The following is an 18,175-nucleotide window of genomic DNA, read 5'->3' as shown; positions in this document are numbered from 1 at the left end:
GATCAAGCGTTGTATCTTCTATCGACTGGGCCAGCCAGGTGCCCCCCACCTCATCCATTTCTTACTGAGAAATGACCCATTCCCATGGGCATACAGACATTCCCTCAGAAGGCTTGTTTAAAGCCCCTCTGAAGCTCTCTCTCTCTCTCTCTCTCTCTCTCTCTCTCTCAGTACAGTTCCATTTCTCTACCTCTCGCCCCCACCCATAGTAAAACTTCCCAAAGTACAGTCTCCACTCACCGTCTCCACTTCCTCAATTTCCATTCCCTCTGCAACCCTTTCCAGCCTGACTTGCACACCTCTGAAATCTTTCCTTTCAAAGCCACCTATGCGTTTCCTGTAGCCAGGTGCCATGGGCACTCTGTGCTCATCCTACGCATCTCTCAGCTCGTTCGACACAGTTGGTAATGCCCTTGTTCCTGAAATTTTTCTTCACTCAATTTCTGGGTCACCCCTTCCTGCGTCTCCTCCCAACCTCACTGGTGGATTTTCCTCTTTGTGACCTCTAGATGACAGCACGCCCTTGCACTCAATCCTTGGACTTCTCTGTGTACACTCATTCCCTGTGATCTCGCCCAGCCCTACAGCTTTGTATCTCTCTACTAAAGACTCTCAAGTTTATATCCCTAGCTTTAACCTCTACCCTGAACTCCAGATTCCTATGTTCAAGGGCTGACTCTGCCCTTCTCAACCTAAGGTTGAGTCTTCTCAACCTAACGGGTCCAACTGAACTCTTTTGGCTCCACCTTCTGAACATGCCTCTGTGTTAGTCATCACTACCTTGATAAAGACATCACCTGCTTTCAGTCAGTCTTAGAACCCGGTTGGTCCTAAAATCTAGGTATCTGTTAAACTCCTCATTCTAGTAAGTTTCTCAACCTGGGCACTCTTGACATTTGGAGTCAGATTTTTTTTTTTTTTTGATTGTGGGGGACGCTATAGGCTGTTTGGTGTCCTCCTCCAGGAGGTAGCGGGATCGTGGACAGATGGCAGGCCCACTCAGGGTCAGTCCACATCTCCCCGCCTCATGTCCCAGTGTGGGGGTGTGGAGATGTGATGTGCAGGGAGGAGATGGGGAACGTGTGGCCGACTTAGGGCAAGCCTGGATGGCACAAGTGGCATCTACCCACTTGATGTTCAGTAACACCCCTCTCCAGTTGTGACGATCAAACATGTCTCTGAACATTGCAGGCGTTCCTTAATGGGCAACACTACCACGTTGAGAACCATGGCTCTAATACAGTAGACATACGGACAAGTCCACATGTCATAAGGGTACATTTCAACATACACTTTCACATACTGAACACAACTGTGTAACAGACATCCAGATCAAGAAACAAAACGTCAGCGGCGCCGCGAGAGCCCCTGTCATTCCCCCTTGCCATCGCTACTGCTCCACACCAAGAGTTACCACCCTTGTTCTAAGAGCTGACATAGATTTTGACTAGTTCTTACTTTATTTAAATAGTGTTTTGTGGTATGTACTCTTGTGTCTGGCTTCTTATGCTCAAGGTTACATTTGCGATCATTCGTCTATATTGTTTGTGAATTATAGGTTGTTCATTCACGCTGCTGTATAGTTTTCTACTGTAAAGATGTTGTGCTATGTTTTTTATCCATTTATTTTTTTATTTGCCCATTTTATTTATCCGTTTTATGGTTAATGGGCATTTCGTTAAAAGCTCAATTTGAGGCTCTTAGGAATAATGCCACTAGAAACGTTCTTGTAAATGTCTTTTGGTGACCAGGGGCAGCCATTTCTTTGGGGCATTACCTGGTTTACCTAGTACAGCGATTAATGATGCAATTAGAAATGTGTCGAGAAATTGCATAACGGGAAGTAGGATATTGTGTATTCAAATGTGTTAAATCTTACTTATTCATACAAGTGCTTTGGCAGGGCACATACTTGGGGGTAGAATTGCTGGGAAGATAGGTATGTGCGTGTTCCGCTTTAGGATGTATGACCAAACAATTTCCCAAAGTGGTTCTGCTCATCTGTACTCTCACCAGCGATGCATGACAGTTTCCATCCACGCAACGTCCCAGGCAACGTCCAATTCAGCAACGGGGTCTGTAGGTTTTATTTCCAAAACGTATCTTGAATAGGATACCTGCCACCACTCTAGCCAGGCTTTCATCGCCTCTCACGTGGGGGTCTGCAGGAGCCTCCGAACTGGACTCCCAGTTCCCACTCCTGCCCTTCTTTAGTTGAGTCTTCGGGCAACAGCCAGAGTGATCCTGTCAACGTAGAAGTCAGATCACATCATTCCTTTGCTCAAAAACTTCCAATGGCTTCTCTTGTAAATTAAAAAGGAATCTGGGCTCCTCCCTTAAACTTTCAAGAGAACACAGGATCTGCCCTCCTCCCCTCCTTCATCTTCTATCACTCCAGCCTCCGTTCTCTCTGTTCCAGACACACTGGCTTTCTTGCTGCTCCCTGAATGGTCCAGGCTTATTTTCGGCCCAGGGTCTTTCCACTTTCTATCTTCTCTGCTGGAGCGCTCTTCCCCCAGATCTTTGCATAGCTGGTTCCTTCTCATCAGTGAGGTTTCAGCTCAAATATCACATCTTCTAAGGGATCTTCTTAGATCACCTTCTAAAGTAGTCCTTCCCCCTAGTCATTAACCCTGGGCACTATTTTTTTCTCCTTAACATGTACCATAATCTCAAATTATCTTGTCTATGCTTTTGCTCACTTACAATCTTTCTTCCCTCACTCCTCATTAGAATTAAGCCACATGATGGGCGCCTGGGTGGCTCAGTGGGGTAAGCCTCAGATTCTTGTTTTCTGCTCAGGTGATGATCTCGCGGTTTCGTGGGTTTGGGCCCTAGTTGGGCTCTGCGCTGGCAGCCCAGAGACTGCTTGGGGTTCTCTCTCTCCCTCTCTGACTCTCCCCTACGTGCTCTCTCTCTCTCTCTCAAAATAAATAAACTTAAAAAAAAAAAAAAAAGAAGCCACAAGAGGGCAGAAAGCCAGTGAATCTCAGTCTGTATCCCCAGTGCCTAATACCGTTGCCTGAAACATAGGAAAGCTCTCAAGATGTGTTGAGTGAATGAATGAGTGAATAAAACCCAGGTGTTTAGGAGACCCCAGCAGAGGTGGGCCCGGGCTCCTGGAGCCACACACTGGGGCCCCCGGTGTAGGGACAGCTCTCAGCTGCGGGTGGGATCCTCAGGCGCTTCCCGGAACTGAGAGCCCATGGACTTGAAGCGAAATGGCTACATTCAGAGGCTCAGCACAGCGGGCACTAGGACCCTGCGCGGCGCCGCGCCCGGTGGGGGGCGGTGGATGGGGGGGAATCCGCTCTTTCTGTCTGCTGGAGCCGGGCTGCAGCCACTTGTGCGATCTGGGCCCGTGCCGCCGCCGCCCGGCTCCTTTCCGCACCATGAGCCGCAGGTTCACGGTCACCTCACTGCCCTCCGCGGCGCCCGCCGGGACCCCTGACTTAGAGTCCCAACTGCATTCGGCAGCCGATCTCCGCCACCTCTCAGGGGAAGACGCCAAAGGTAGAGGCCGCAGGGGGCGGGGCCTGGCGGCGTGGGGGCGGGGCGAGAGAAGGGGCGGGGCATAGGTGGGCGGGTCTTCTGTTGGAAGGGGCAGGGCCAGGGGTTTGACAGTGGGGTGGTCTCAGCCTAGGGCCATAGATGGGAGAGGAGCGGGGACCTAGAGGGGTGGGAAGGAGGCTGGATGGGAAATGGTGAGGAGAGGGGCCAGATTCGAGGTGGGCGGGGTCACAGGGAAGAGGGTGGGGCTATAGGCGAAGGGGCGGATCTTGCGTTGGAGGGACTAGAGTCCAAAGGGGGCTGAACTGGAGGGCACCAAAGGGGCGGGGTCATTTCGGGTAAGGGGCGGGACCGGAGAGGAGAAGGTGAAACCAGGGAAAGAGGAGGGCGGTATGATTAAGGGGTAGGTCCAGAGGCAATGGGAGGAAGCAGGATATTTCTGTTTGGGGGCAGAAAAGGGCGGGGCCAGAGGGAACGGGTTGTGCCAGGAGGATCGGGGTGGGGTCGAGGGCGGGAGGTAAAATGAGTCTGGGTCGCTGAGGCTGGTGCCGGCTAGGCAGGTGATTGGTGCCTGGAGGACCTTCCAATCCTCGGCTTCCCTGGAGGGGACAGCGCCTGGGGATCCCGGGAAGGAGATGGAAGAAAGAGAAGTTACTTTCGGGCCGCTAGATCTTGGGAGAATTCTGTGGGGTCTCCAGTCCCGACCCTTGGGGACCCATTTAAGTCCCTCTGCTCCAGCCCCAGAAGAGGGTTGGCTGGAACAAGCTCAGGCTAGATTGGGGGCGTCTTCTTCGAGGACCTATTGCTGTTGTCTCGTAATGGAAGTTACACCCAGGGTACAGAAGAGGAGAGGGGAAGGATCCTTCTAGCTCTCAATGAAGAATTAGCACCCTGGATGCTCTCACAGCCTCCTCCCCAGGGGGCACTTGTCAGGGGTCCCCTTCCTGGCTCTGAGCCCCTCAGGTCTGGAAGAAACGCAGCGAATCGGCTTGGAGTGGCCCCAGCACGGGGAGGAGGAAGAGCCTCCCCGGACCGCCAGGGGTCGCTGCTGAGCCGCAGGTGAGCTCACCCGGACTGCAGTAAAACTAAGCACCAACGACCCTGGAGGGGGCCCTTTAGGAGCTTCTTTAGCGAACCCCCTCGTTGTGTAGATGACCAAACGGAGGCCTGGATTTCCTCAGGGCTCCAGCCCCTGAACCAACCGCCTCCTGGACATGGCCATTTGGATTTCTTGGGGTCCCTCCATTCTTCATATTTTCTGTCAACTGTCTGTAGCCTTTCTTATTTTCATGAATGTCCTTTCCATCCTTATAATTTTAAAAGTCAGAACTCCAGGAGCTATTCTCAATGCCTCCTTTTCTTTTCCCACCAGATCTAATTGGTCCTCACATCTTGCCTACCCCTCCCCCCCAACTGATCCTGAATCTGTCCCCATCTCTCTTCCTGTCATCATCACCCTGTACAAACCTCCATCATTTCTCCCAAGGCCTCAGCCACGGCCACAGCCTCCTCACTGGTCTTCCTGCCTCCAATCCTGTCCTAATCATCCTCCACACAAGCTCCCCATCGCTTTTAGGATAAAGGCCAAACCCATAGTCCGTACTTGAACTCTTTTCCTCATTTGCTCCCGGGCATACCTGTCCGTGTTCATCTTCCCACCTCCATTAGCTGGGAAACTCCTACTCACTCTATGGGTTATGGCTCATTTAACCTCTCTTGAAAACCCTTTTCACTTTCCCTTGCTTCCAGGCAAAGGCAGTCATTCCTCTCCTGCCCACCCACTGTACCATTAGAGCACATGTCCCAGTGGATGCAAGTTATTTGCTTGTATGTCTCCTACAACTCAAAAGCAGGGACCATATCCTTTTATCTTTGTGTTCTGAGTTCCAAGCCCACAGCCTGGCACTTAGTAGGTGCTTAATGTTTATCAGACGAGAGGAGAGTGTCTGAAAGCTTCCGTTTCTCCTCCTCTTGCTCTCCTCTCCTCCCATTTCCCATCCCCTGGCCTGAGAATAAGATGGCCCTCTCTCTCATTCCAAGGTGATTGATTGGTCTTCCCATTCCCATTTCCAAGCTCCTGAATGTTGAAGCAAAATATGGCTCTCAGTTTTGGGTGTGCAGGTATGTGTGCAAACTGGATGTGAATCTGGAATGCTGTATGTTCGTGGCAGAGGTGGTGTGTGTGTGTCTTTGTGCGTCTTGAGGGAGGAGCATCCCACGTGAGCTCTGATGACCTGTGGGGCGGTCAGTGAGTCAGAGCTTATATGTGTCACTGTATTCCGGGGTGTTGATGGGCATGTTGATGTATTTCCGTGTTTGTCTGTGGAGTGGGTACCTGTGTGTATGAGTTTACTAGAAGTTTCATCTTGGGAATGCTTTGGGTGACTTTTAACCTCTTTGGCCCCGAGACAGCGTCCAGCACCTCCTCCTTGCTAGGTTACTGCATGGGGAAGTAGAAAAGGGCTCCCCAGGGGAACCCAAAATCTGGTGATATCTTTCCCACAGCTGTTCTCGTGTCCACCTCTGGCCCCAAGGAGATGTTTTCCCCACCTCTTGTCCTCACCCAGGCCCACGGGGACAGATGGCAGCATGTGGATGGGAGACGTTTGGCAGGTCACTTGTGTACGAGCATTGTCTTTAACTCTGGACCAAGCGAGTGGAGTTTGTCCCTGGCAGAAGTGCCTCCTGCTGCCGGAGGATCAGCTGTAGTGGGAACATAGCTTAGAGGGGTGACAGCAGCACATCAGAGGCTGATCCTTGAATCCACCACTAACCTTCAGCTGCAGCCCCCATACCTCATTTGCCTCATTGGTACCATGGGGAGATTGACGGTGACTTGGCTGGCTACAAGTGGACCCAGGGCCAGTTGTTACAACTCTGAACTATTTCCCCACCCCTTTACACCACTTCCCACTGTGCCTCAGTTTCTGGTGGAGGGAGACAGGGCACTGGAAAGAACCCTGGGCCCGGGTTAAGGCTAACGGGAGTTGAGATGTGTTCCCATGAGTGACAAGGAGCCGCCTTATGCTAGGGGGTAGACCACGGTACAGCCCATCCACGCGCTAGCTCAGCCTCTGTGCTGTGGCCTTGGGCACGTTGCTTCCCTGTCTGGGCCTCAACTTCCTCATCTGTAGTAAAAAAGATTTGAACAGGAAGCTATCTGAGGGTCATTCTAGCCCTAAAAATGCTAGGATTCTTTGATGATCTAGAAGGGTGAGGTTCTCTGCCTCTCCCATACCCAAACCTCATATTTCAGTCTCTCCATCTGTAAATTGGGAGGAATGACACTGAGTTATTGGTATAAATATATGATCCGGAGATCTCCAGCCTGTTCAGGTTGTTGTGCAGTCACCCCTTCCTCAAGCCAGGACTCAGAACCTTACAGCCCAGTACCTCAGCCCAAGGTGAGCCCTGGGAATCTCCATGGCAACAAACTGGTTATGAACGGGGCTGCAGTTGCCATGGTGACGGGCTGCTCTCTCTCTCTCTCTCTCTCTCTCTCTCTCTCTCTCATCCCCCTCATCTCCCCTCCCCTCTTCTCAATGAACCAGAGCGATCTGCGGGCACCAGCTCTCCAGGTGGGGTGGGGGTGGGGGTGGTGGGTGCAGTGAGAAGGGGGTCCAGATTGAGAAAGAGGGAAGACGGGTTGAATCTGTAGGGGAATAGGGGGCTGTTGGGGTGCCATTGCCATGGTGACAGGGCTGCAGCCTGTTAATTAAGCCCCTGGTTGCCACGGAGACGATGGTGGTTGACGTGCTCTGCGGCGAGCCCTGTGTGTGTGGGGTGTGCTATGCGCTGGACTCATCAATTCACTGAGAGGGTTTTGGGTCTGGAGGACCGGCATGTAGTTTGGGGAGAGAAGAGTGAAAGAGGGAGTTCGGAGCCTTGGCTCCAGGAGGCCAAAGCTGGGGTGGGTGGCTTAGGTCATGGGGGTAATGATATGTAGATAAGGATGCACAGGGATTAAGCCATAAAGAGCAACGCTATGCCTGCCTCGTGTGGCAAGAAAATCCAGTCAGGTGGCTCCAGCTTCCTCCAAATGGCCTCCTATTCTGGTTCCCCGGATGGAGCCCTGGCCTGGAGGTCAGGGAGCTGGATTCTAGTCCCCAGTCTGCCACACGTTCACCCCATGAAGAAAATGTGTACCTTTCCGCTTCGAGGCTTTAATTTCCCCGTAAATGAGGGGTGGGCAAAAATAACTTATAAAGTCTCGTCCAGTTCCCACATCCTGACACTCAGGCAGCTTCTGTGAAATTTGTTTCTCTGTGAGAAGCGTAAGGTGGGGCGGGGGGCCGTGAACTTTAGAGCTTTCAGATTCAGAAACAGGACCCTTCCTAGCTCTAGCATCTTGTGTTGGTTTAATGAGAGCCTCCCCCTAGCCCTAGGGGAATCTTCCTAGGGCTCTGGGTGGAGATGAGATGCTAAGCTGACAGCCATGTTCCTGGGGCTCAGGGCTGAGGGTCACCTTACAGGTGACCTTACCGGCCAAGGCCAGGCTGGCAGTGCAGAAGATGCGTGCAATGTGTTTTCTCAAAGTCTCGTGGCAGAGGGTTGGCCTGAGGCCAGAATAGGTATCAGTCTCCTTCAGAGGCAGGGGGTGTGAACTGAACGGGCAGGGTCTCCCCTGGGGTCTGTCTCCTTACTTGGTCTGGGCTCCTTAGGAAGGGCTCCATGGCTTTAGTCTGAGATAAATGGAGTGGGCACTAAGAGCTTTCAGAGTGGGAAGAAGTCCCTTGGATTTATGTGGCCTCACCCTTTCATTTTGCAGATGGAGATACTAAAGCCCAGAAAGAGCAACTTAATTTTCCCCAGGGATACACAGAACTTGGGGGGCAGACGGCAGGAGAACATCACTATCTCTTGAATCCCAGATGTCCTGTGAGATAGAAGCTCTGGTGAGGGTGGGCGGAGGGGGTATCCAGGGGAAGAGCTATCACTTCTGCCTTCACCTATACTCCCCTGGGATCTAGGTTCCTCCTGTGGGTGGGCTTAGTCCCTGAGTGGCCAGGGCTCTGGACCACAAACGAATGGAAACAGATCCAGGGGAACGTCCCAGATCTGAGATTGCTGGGGGAAAAAATCTCAGCCTTTAATTTATTTCACAGTACTTCTCCGACAAACATGCTACACATTTTGCTATGTTACCTGTCCCTACAGAGTAGTGGAAAAACCACGCTGCTGCTGCTCGTGGTGGTGATGGTGGGGTGTGTATGTAGTGGAGTGTTTACGAATTCTTGAACACTGTTATCCACCTGCTGTCCTTTTAACCCCTGCCACCACGCCAAACCCATCTCACCTTTTTTGTGGTTTTCTCCCTGGGAAAGCCAAGAAAACCAATTCTTAGACCTTGTCTGAATAGCTGGCTCTCCATCCTAACAAGTCCTTCCAGTGTCCACAAAACCCAGTGGCAGTGATACCTTATTGGTGGATCCCTCAGAAGCCCCTTTCCGTCAGCTGCCAAAAACTGTGATCAACCTGATCTGAAGCCACTGACAGATGCGTACAAGGACTCTGAACAGCAGGCCCTGTCCGTGACTCTGAAAAGCCGTGCCCTTGAATGGGGTGTCCAGTCATGTGGATGGCTTTTTAGGACCCTTGAAGATCTTCTGGGCCTACCTCCAGTTGCAAGGGGTACTTCAGTCCTGCACCTCTGAAGCCTGACCACAAGAGAAAGGAGAGAGCTCATTTTAGACTGATCCCTGTTCCCTTTTTAGTAGCCAAGGATCGGAGACGGCTGAGCAGTTTGGTTTGAATGTATCTTTGTCCCTTCTATTGAAGGCAGGACCAATTTTAAAAGAAATTATGTTGAAGAAGACTCCTACATTGGAATAAAGCAAACTGGATTTTAGACCGAATCCTGCCATTCACTGGCGTAGTGTCCATAGGCAGTAATTTCTCCTCTTTGGGCCTTAGCTTTTTTTTTTTTTTTTTCCAGTTCATAAGGTGAAAGCTGTCTATTAGATAAGATGATTGATGTGATCCTCTCCAGCCCTGGGACTCTCCTGGAATTTAGAGGGCTAGTGCTGGGGGTTAGGGTGAGTCTGAAAATAATTTCCCCTTAACCTGCTCTCCCCTTTGGGTGTTTCGATCTTCTGGAGACACAAACGGTCCAAACCTGGGATGCTTCTTCCTGAGATGTCTCCACCACTGGCTCAGGTCTGGATTCTAGGGGTTGTGAGAGGTCCCAATCAAGCTTCTGGAGGACTGGTGTCAGGGGAGGGGGAGGAACACAGAGAGCATGCTGGCTCTGGAATCCTCAGAAAGCAATCCTGGATTAGGGGATTAGACACTCCTGCCCCAGGAGAAAATCTGGTCCCAAACCGCCTGACGGCCTCATTCCTCCCTCCCCCACTCTGTCCCTGGCCTGCCTCCTACCATCCTAGTGGGGAGTCCCAGATCCCTAGAACCTTACCGCTGCCTTCTCTCCTCATCGCATCTCGTTCCCAGGGCCGTTCTATAGTCAGAGGGTCCCTGCCTTGGACTCCTGGGATTTGTCTTGGGGGTGAGATGCTGGGATGCAGTCTAAGCACAATGACAGGGTTCACTGCAACTCCTCAGGTTCCACTCCTCCCATTTTAAGACAGAATGAGCCAGACAGCTCAGCCCAGTGACCCTGAACCCCTGGGGGCAGCACAGGGCTTCAACTAAGGGCTCTGGCCTCAACATACCCCAAGTTCCAACCTCTTGACCAGCGATTTGGGAAAGGGTCTGGTTCTCCACTCTTCTTCAGGGTTGGCCTCCCCAGCTTTGCAGGCAGGATCCCCAGAGACCCGTATTCCATGGCGCCCCACCCCCGCCGCATCAGTACTCCTCGCCTTCCCCCTAGGGGTCACCCCAGACCCCTAGCCAGGCAGCCGCTGCGGGGCCGCCTCCCCGCGGCCGCGACCTAGTTCCCTGCCGTTATTTTTAGGGCGCGGGATGGCACCTGCCCACGTGCCGGCCCCGCCTGCGCCGGGGAGTGGGGGGCGGGCGGAGCTGCGTCTGCTCGTGGGAGGCGAGGCCCCCGTCCCCCGCAGCACCCCCTCCATCCCACCCGTGCAAGCCCCCAGTTTTCGTGCGAGGGGGCCTCCAGCCGCGCTCTGCCCTCCCCTCGTCTCCTCTTCTTCCTCCCTCTCGCGCTCCCCCCCAAAACCCCGCCAGTGGCTCACGCCTCCTGCATACGGGATGAGGTGAGCAGCGCCGCCGCTGAGAGGGGGCGCGCGCGGGTGTGAGCGTGTGTCCGTGTGCGAGTGTGTGTGCGCCGGGCGGGCGGGCACTGCAGCTTCTTCCTCCGTGGAGCGGAGAGCGAGAGAGAGCTAGAGCGAGCGAGCGAGCGGCGAAGGCGGGCAGAGGGGCGCGGGCGAGGCGGAGCAGCCATCCCCGGGCCCGGCGCCGCGCCGCCACCATGCTAAACAACCTGACGGACTGCGAGGACGGCGATGGGGGAGCCAACCCCGGTAAGCAGCGGCCCGGGGGCGGCGAGGGAGGGGGCGACGAGGAGAGGAGGCAGCTCTAGGGTTAGAGGCAGAGCGGGGGCCGCCTCCTTCAGAGGAGAGGCTGGGACTGACCTGGGCGGTGGGCGCCCACGGCGGCCTGGAGCCCTACTCCATTGGAATGCGCCAGGCGCTGTCCAAGGTGCTGGAATGCGCCGCGCCCGTGGCAGGGCTGGGGGCCGAGGGGGTTGCCAGTGCCCACGGTCCGGGGGCAGACGTGGGTTAGCTAAGCGGGGGAGGCGGTGGGAAGGGGATGGAAGAGCTAGAATGGGCTGACGTGGACCTCGACGGGCGGGAGGAAGGGTTCCTTTCCTCAAGAAGGGACCCCGGCGTCCTGGCGCAGAGCGTTGACCGGCGACGCGGGGAGGGGGTGGGGGGGGTGCAGTCTGCTGCAGTCCCTCGCTCTGAGACTTCCAACTGAAAGGTGGGGGGAAGGTACCCATGGAGGGTTGGAACCATATGACAGCCCCCGTCCGGGCTGTGGTGTCTCCTTAAGGGGACACTTGGTGCAATCGGGGGCCCCCCTCCCCCAAAGCTGCCGGAGGTCCGACCTCAGACTGAAGCGTACCTCCTCCGGAGATTTTCAGCTCTACTTTGCGGAATCTCCCTCTCCCTCTCGCATACCCATGGGTTCCTATTCAGGACGGGAAGCAAGATCACCCTCCTTTCTTCCCTCTTTCCCCTTCCTCTCTCGGTACACTGGGATGGCAGTGAGGTTTCCAGGGCGGGGCAAGGGGGAGGTTTTCTAGTCTGCTCTGCTAGCTTCCCCAGCGAGGCCTCAGGAATGGGGTCCCAGCAGCTGAATCCCCGGCGCCGCCGCGGCGCGGACACTGCGGACGCGCTGCGGTGGGTGCGGAGACTCGCTAGGAGCTCGGGGGCTTGAAGCAGGTCCTTTCGCCGCTCCTGCTTTCTGCCGCCCTCCTCCACAGTTTCCCCGCTCTGAGGTCTTCGGGCCAGCCACCCCCTCGGGCTCCCAGGCCCCCCGCCGCCCCCCAGCGGTCTCAGCCATCCATCACGGCTGTCAGCCGCCCCCACCCCCCACCCTCCAGCGGCGCTGCGTCCCTTGCGCACTAGCGCGCCTCCCGCTCCGGCTGTCTGCGCTCGGCGCTTTCAAACGGTCCCCTGGGCATTGCTTGACCCTCTGGGCTGAGATTCTTGCAGACCTCCCCGGGGAATGACCAAAGAGCCCCAAGGACTGAAAGAGCGAGGTCTTCCAGGGACTGGCAGCCTAGACTTGAAGTCTTCCGGATCCTGGATCCAAGTCAGAGCCAAGTGGCCGCTTGGGAAGGCTGTGGGCACCAGGGTCCCCAATTCTTTGTCTGAGACCCTCTTTTCCTTCCTGACGTTGAGTGGTATACAGAGGTCAGAACCACCAGCTAGCCAGCTAGTTCATCCATCTCCCGGGTGACCCTGGGGTTACCTCATCCCGTAGCCGACCCCCTCCCCAGCAGGCTTAGGCTCCGGGGGAAGAGGGTTTGGCAAAGTCGAGTCTGCGACAGATCCAGGCATCCCGACGCGGTGCCCCGGGAACGAGTGTGTGTGTGTGTGTGTGTGTGTGGGGGGTGTCATTTCCATCTGGGATCCCCTTCAGATACCTCCATTCTGAAGACAGGGACTCAGCCTGAGAGAGAATCTCTGCTCCCCCCAGATATGGGGTATGGTCCTATCCCCCAGCCCTGATTTCTCTATCCTGAGATTCCTGCCTTACTGGGCCTTGGGGTTTCCATGGGGTCTCCGGAGGCCTAGAAAAGAGGCATCTATCTATGTGTGTGGAACAGGAGTCCAGCTAAAAGCTCCCTTCCGTTCTACCCCCTCCCCATTAGTTACTAGACTCTGAGTGTAGCAGGGCCATCTGGAGACTTTCTCTCTATGTGTAGGGTCCAGGACCTGGTCAGGAGTTTGGGGTCCCAGAAAGATAAGGCCTCCCGGCGATGCCTGAAGGTGATGGTAGGGGGCTCTAAGGACCTGCTGGACTTGAGGGAAGAGGGACTATCAGATTGACAGCCTCTGCCATCTCTGATTTTAGGTTCTTGGGGATGTAGGGGAGGACCTGGGAATGTGAGGTGCTGACCTCAGGGAAGTGGGAATAGCCTGAGCAAGAGGGTTCATCCGGACTAAGGAAGAACCCAAGGATACTGTGTCTGGCCCCCACGCCTCCTATCCCCTTGGGGTCTGACGCCCTCCCCCACCCCAATCTGGCTTGGGGATTCCCCCAGGCCTGGCCCCAGGCCCCCGGGGGAGGCTCCTTAGCCCTCGCCGCTCGCCTGTTTCCTCCCCGGGAGCTCTGGCCGCCGCAGCTTAATTGAAAGCCGATTCGGGCTGAGAGCTCCCAGGGGGCGGGGGCGGGGGCGGGGGCCAGGCGGAGAGGGCTCAGCCTCAGTCTGGCCCTGCCTCTCGCGCGCGCGCCACTCGCCGCTACCCGGCAGCCTGCGTCCTGGCTCTGGGAATTCGGGGCGAGTTCCCCCTTCGCAGTTCCCCCTGCTCCTCTGAGAACTCCTGAAGCTCACCCCTCTCCCCTCGACCAGTGCGCCCGCCGTTCCAGGGAGGGGACGAAATCAGCCCCCCGGCAGAGGAGGCCGGCGGCCTGGCATCCCGTCCGGATGGCAGGTGGAAGGGCGGGACCCAGGACCAGCCTATCGAGCCGCCCTCTCCCCGGCCCTCATCTCCTAGCTGGGAAACGGCCCCGAGTCTGGCTCCGCGCAGCGCGTCGCGTTACATAAGCGGCTGCGGGCGCGTGGCCGCCTGGGCTCGGCGCTGCGCTCTCTGCCCGCGCGGTCGCCATGGAGACCGGCGCGGGACTCCCTAGAGCCGGGTCTCGGGCCAGGACGACCCCCTCGCGGCCCGGCGCGTTCCCTGGGACCCCAGGAAGGAGGAGGGGCTTGGGAGGGGGCGGGAAAAGTGGAGGGGAGGGGCTCTCGTGGCCTGTAGTCCCGGCGCGGAGCTGACGCGGCGGGGAGAGGTACCCAGTCCCACAGGAGGCAGGGCCCCAAATCTTGCGGCTTGGGGAGAGGTGTGGGATGCGGAGGCCGGGCTGGGTGGGGCACCACGAACATGAATAATAATCGTACTTGAAATAGCAGCAATAGTTACGCTTATGTGCTAGGCACACCCAATAGGCGTTATTCCCTTCAGCCTCAGAACAGCCCTGTGAGTTAAGCACAATTATTTTCCCTTTGCAAAGGAGGAAACTGAGGCTTAGAGAGTTTAAGTGACTTGCCGAACATGTCGGCACGGCCAGTGAAGCTGGGACTGGAGCCTAAATCTTGACACCCCCCCCCCCCCAGCCCTTTTCCAAGAAATTTGTTATCCCCCTGAACCCTTCTTGTTCCCACAACCCAGTGTGTTGATGAAGCATCTTGTCGGCATTTTTAAAAGGAGGAGGAACCCACTTCTCTTTTATTTCTCCTCTTCTCTGGCTCCAGGCAGCTCTTCTGAGATCCTGGGGGTCAGGAAGGAAGCCGGGGGGGAATTTATCTCCAAATACTTTTTCCTCCTGAGAAAGACTTTTTCCAACCCCCCCCCCCCCCTTAGCATCTATTATGTGCCAGGTTCTCACTGGGAGGACAGATCTGCTATTTCCAGGCACTCAGATATGTGAGGAGAAGAACGAGCTGATGGTGGCTCCCTGTTTAGGGACCAGGAGCTCCTGGCTTGATCGATGAGGTGGAGGTGGTGGCAGGAGAAGGTGGTGGGTGTCCCTTGAGCTGGTGAGGCATCGCTTCCCCCTTCCACAACTTTGAGTCAGGATGAGACTGGATTTGTAACAGGTCATGCTCTAGGGGTGGACCCTGGCTGGGTGACTAAGGAAGATTTCCAGGAGGTAGGGAGGAGAAAAACGGGGGAGGATTGGGAAGATGGAGGTGGAGAAAGACATGACAGGAGACCAGGGGACAGGAAATTCAGAATATGTAGGGCCTCAGGTTCATTTGGGATTTGTTTATTGGGGACTTTCTCCAGATGTCTGCTACTGGGATTCAGCCCTTGAGCTGAGAAAGGGTGACGGCTGAAGCCAAGGGAAAGTGCCTATGGGGGTCTCCTATGTCTCTTTGAAAGGACCTCTGCTAGGGGCCCAAAAGACTTCCTCCTTGGGTGATCTCATCCAGATTCATGGTTTCACACATTTCCTCCACACATTGTCATGGGTTACCCTCATCTCCTTCTCCTGCCCAGCCTTTCTTCTGGGGCCCAGGCTCTGTATATCCAAGAGCCTTCTGGACGTATTCACTTGAGTGTCCTATACTGCCTTTCCCTCAGTCAAATTCAGCTTCTTACCCACCCCCAGTCTCTGCCCTTCCCACATCTATTAAATAGCACCATCACCCACTCATTGACCTATGCTAGAAACCCCAGACATTATCCTAGGTTTCTCCTTCTCATGTCCCCAAACATCTGGCATAAAAATATGTGCCAATAATTCTTGGGTCTGTCCATTGCCCTGCATTGCTCTGGCCTGGGTCATCCTCAGCCCTTGCCTGAATTACTGAAAGTCTCAAACTTTCTTTAGATGAAATTCTCCATCTAAAGGCCAGAGTGATTGCTCTAAAACACAAGGCTGTTCATGGCACCTCTTTGGCTGAAACTCTTCAATGACTTCCCATTGTCCTCTGGATGAAGTCCAAAATCTTTAACATGGCCTGCTAATCATTTAAGGACTGAGTCTACACCTTCTGAGGCTCATCTTTTCATAGGTCACTCTCCACCTTTCAGCCCCTCCCTCCATGTCCCTTCTTCAGACTCCAGCCAGATCAGGCTTCTTTCAGCATCTCTGACCCACTCTCTTCACTCTTCCCTCTGGGCCATCGAACATGCTGTTCTGCAGTTCTCTCTGCCTGGAACACCCTCCCGCCTCCCTCCCAGCGTAGCTCTTACTCATCCTTCAGTTCTCAGCCTACTTGTCACTTCCTCTGGGAAGCCTTCCCTGACCTCCCAGGCTGGGCTGAATGCCTCTCCTGTATTCCCACAGTCCCTTATTCATCTCCTATCACAGAATTTACCACTCTGGGTTGGAAATTCATGAATACTGTTTTATCTCTTCTGCCTGTGGTTTCCCTGAGGGCAGAGATGGTGTCTTGGTGTGTGTTTTACTCCCTCTCCCTCCCATGCTGATATTGGCACATGGTAGAGATCCAGTAAATATGTGTTGACTGAAGATGTATGAGGGGCATAGGGGATGCCACATGGGTCACTTCTCCAAGAGGTAAAGTATCCTTTGGTCCTCAGGCTTCAGTATTCTCTGCCTTTGTCTCTGGGAAAGAGCATGCTTTCACCCCAGAACACCAGCGTGGTCCCAGTTATGGTCGAGGAGGGGCAACTGGAGAGTCTAGAGTGACCTAGTGAATGAAGAAGGACCCCCCAAGGGCAAGGAAGCACTCACATCTTCATTAAAAACCTACTACGTGTCAGGGAATGCACTAGGCTCTTTACACATCCTGTCAACTAAAATTCTACAAGGGGGGGGGCATTACTGTTAGCTCCGTTTTTCCAATGTGCAAACTGAGGTTCAGAGAGTCAAAGTGGCCACATAGCTGGATGCCCAGGCAGAAGGATGGCAACCCATTGGTGCCAGACCCCTGACTCCTCTGCCTTCTCAGGTGATGGCAACCCCAAGGAGAGCAGCCCCTTCATCAACAGCACTGACACAGAGAAGGGAAGGGAGTATGATGGCAAGAATATGGCCCTGTTTGAGGTGGGTTGCTAGTTTGTGTGACACCCCATTCATCCACCACTCCCTCCCTCTCTCCCTCTCTCCCTCCCTCAGGAACAGTGTCCTCCTCTCCATTTCCTTCTCCTTCCCTTTACCCCTGCTACTCCCTCTCCTTATCCCACATCCACTTTCCCTGTTCTCTGTGCTTTTTCCTCCTCCTTCCCCATCTCATCCCACCCCCAATGGTTTGCTTTCCTCACCCCCATCTCTCTCTGCCTCCTACTATGTAGCTCGCCTCTCCTTTCCTGGGTCCTTGTGTCCTAACTCTACCACCCCCACCTCCACAGGAGGAGATGGACACCAGCCCCATGGTGTCCTCCCTGCTCAGTGGCCTGGCCAACTACACCAACCTGCCCCAGGGAAGTAGGGAGCATGAAGAGGCAGAAAACAATGAGGGTGGAAAAAAGAAGCCAGTGCAGGTGAGGGCCTTGGGGGGAAAAGGGATGGGGGAGGAAGAAGGGATGGAGGGGACAAAGGGTGGGGGGACAAAAGAGAGTCAGTTGAAGGGGTGGATGATGGAGGCAGAGGGATAGGAGTTGGGGCTGAGGGTGAGGAAGGGATAGAGGTGGAGGGAGGAGAGGGGAGGGAGGGTAAAAACCAGAGGAAAGAGGGATGAAGGGATGGGGATGGAGAAGGGAGGGGAGTGGGGGATTGAAAATAGGGGGGAGGAGGGGTCTGGGTGTTCATAGTGACTACGGGCTACAGAAACTGACACTGGCTTCCCCGGCAGGCCCCGCGCATGGGCACCTTCATGGGTGTGTACCTACCGTGCCTGCAGAACATCTTTGGTGTCATCCTCTTCCTGAGGCTCACTTGGGTGGTGGGCATCGCAGGCATCATGGAGGCCTTCTGCATGGTCTTCATCTGCTGCTCCTGTGTGAGTGACACCTCCCCCTCTCCTGACCGTTGTGGCAGACCAGGGACCTGGGGTGGGGGAGGGGGAGGGGAAGCACGAGACCTGAGTGTTTTGTAGGAATCACTGCGTATGATCTTTGAGAGTAAATCAGGTCTGATTGGTCCTTCCTGCATCTCACAAGCTGGTCCCTGATAGCCACTAACCAGGTTTCGCCTGGATCGTGTGTGTATGTGTGTGTGTGTGTGTGTGTGTGTGTGTGTGAATGAGTGCGTGTATAATTACACAAGTAATGCAGATTCATTGACGAAAAAGATAGGTGTACGGAAGGAAATAAAATTCACCTAGAAAACCCCAGTGGTTAACATTTTTGTAGGCCCAGACTCACAAAAAATGGGATTATGTGTCACAAACAGCTTTGTAATAGAATCCTTTCCATCCTCCCTAGAAAATCAAATATTCACGGAACACCTACTTCTCATCATGTTTACATTTCTTCACACATGACCCTTGAGCCACCTCTGCATGTAAGGTGGCCACTACTGATGGTAGAATGCCTATTTTATTTCTTTTTAAGTTTTTGTTTTCACAAAATTTCAGACATACAGAAAATTTGCAGGAATAGAACAAATATCC

General features: G+C 54.5%; 1 protein-coding gene across 3 annotated transcripts in view; it reads left to right on the top strand.

Moving 5' to 3' along the window:
• Positions 1 to 3,392: 3,392 nt before the first annotated feature.
• SLC12A5 (solute carrier family 12 member 5) overlaps positions 3,393 to 18,175 on the top strand; it is a 34,130-nt gene continuing 19,347 nt past the window's right edge. Inside the window, exons 1-4 of one of the 3 annotated variants that reach the window (XM_007077788.3) lie at positions 3,393 to 3,513; positions 16,574 to 16,668; positions 16,974 to 17,105; positions 17,417 to 17,563. In XM_007077788.3, coding sequence (XP_007077850.1) covers positions 3,393 to 3,513; positions 16,574 to 16,668; positions 16,974 to 17,105; positions 17,417 to 17,563 — 495 coding nt within the window. Of the gene's footprint in view, positions 3,514 to 10,879; positions 10,947 to 16,573; positions 16,669 to 16,973; positions 17,106 to 17,416; positions 17,564 to 18,175 lie in introns of those variants that run through there. The other 2 variants (XM_042979701.1, XM_042979702.1) reach the window with 2 other exon arrangements.

The sequence above is a fragment of the Panthera tigris genome, chromosome A3, assembly GCF_018350195.1.
Source record: "Panthera tigris isolate Pti1 chromosome A3, P.tigris_Pti1_mat1.1, whole genome shotgun sequence".
NCBI lineage: Eukaryota > Metazoa > Chordata > Mammalia > Carnivora > Felidae > Panthera > Panthera tigris.
This window is presented reverse-complemented; position numbering and strand designations above follow the sequence as displayed.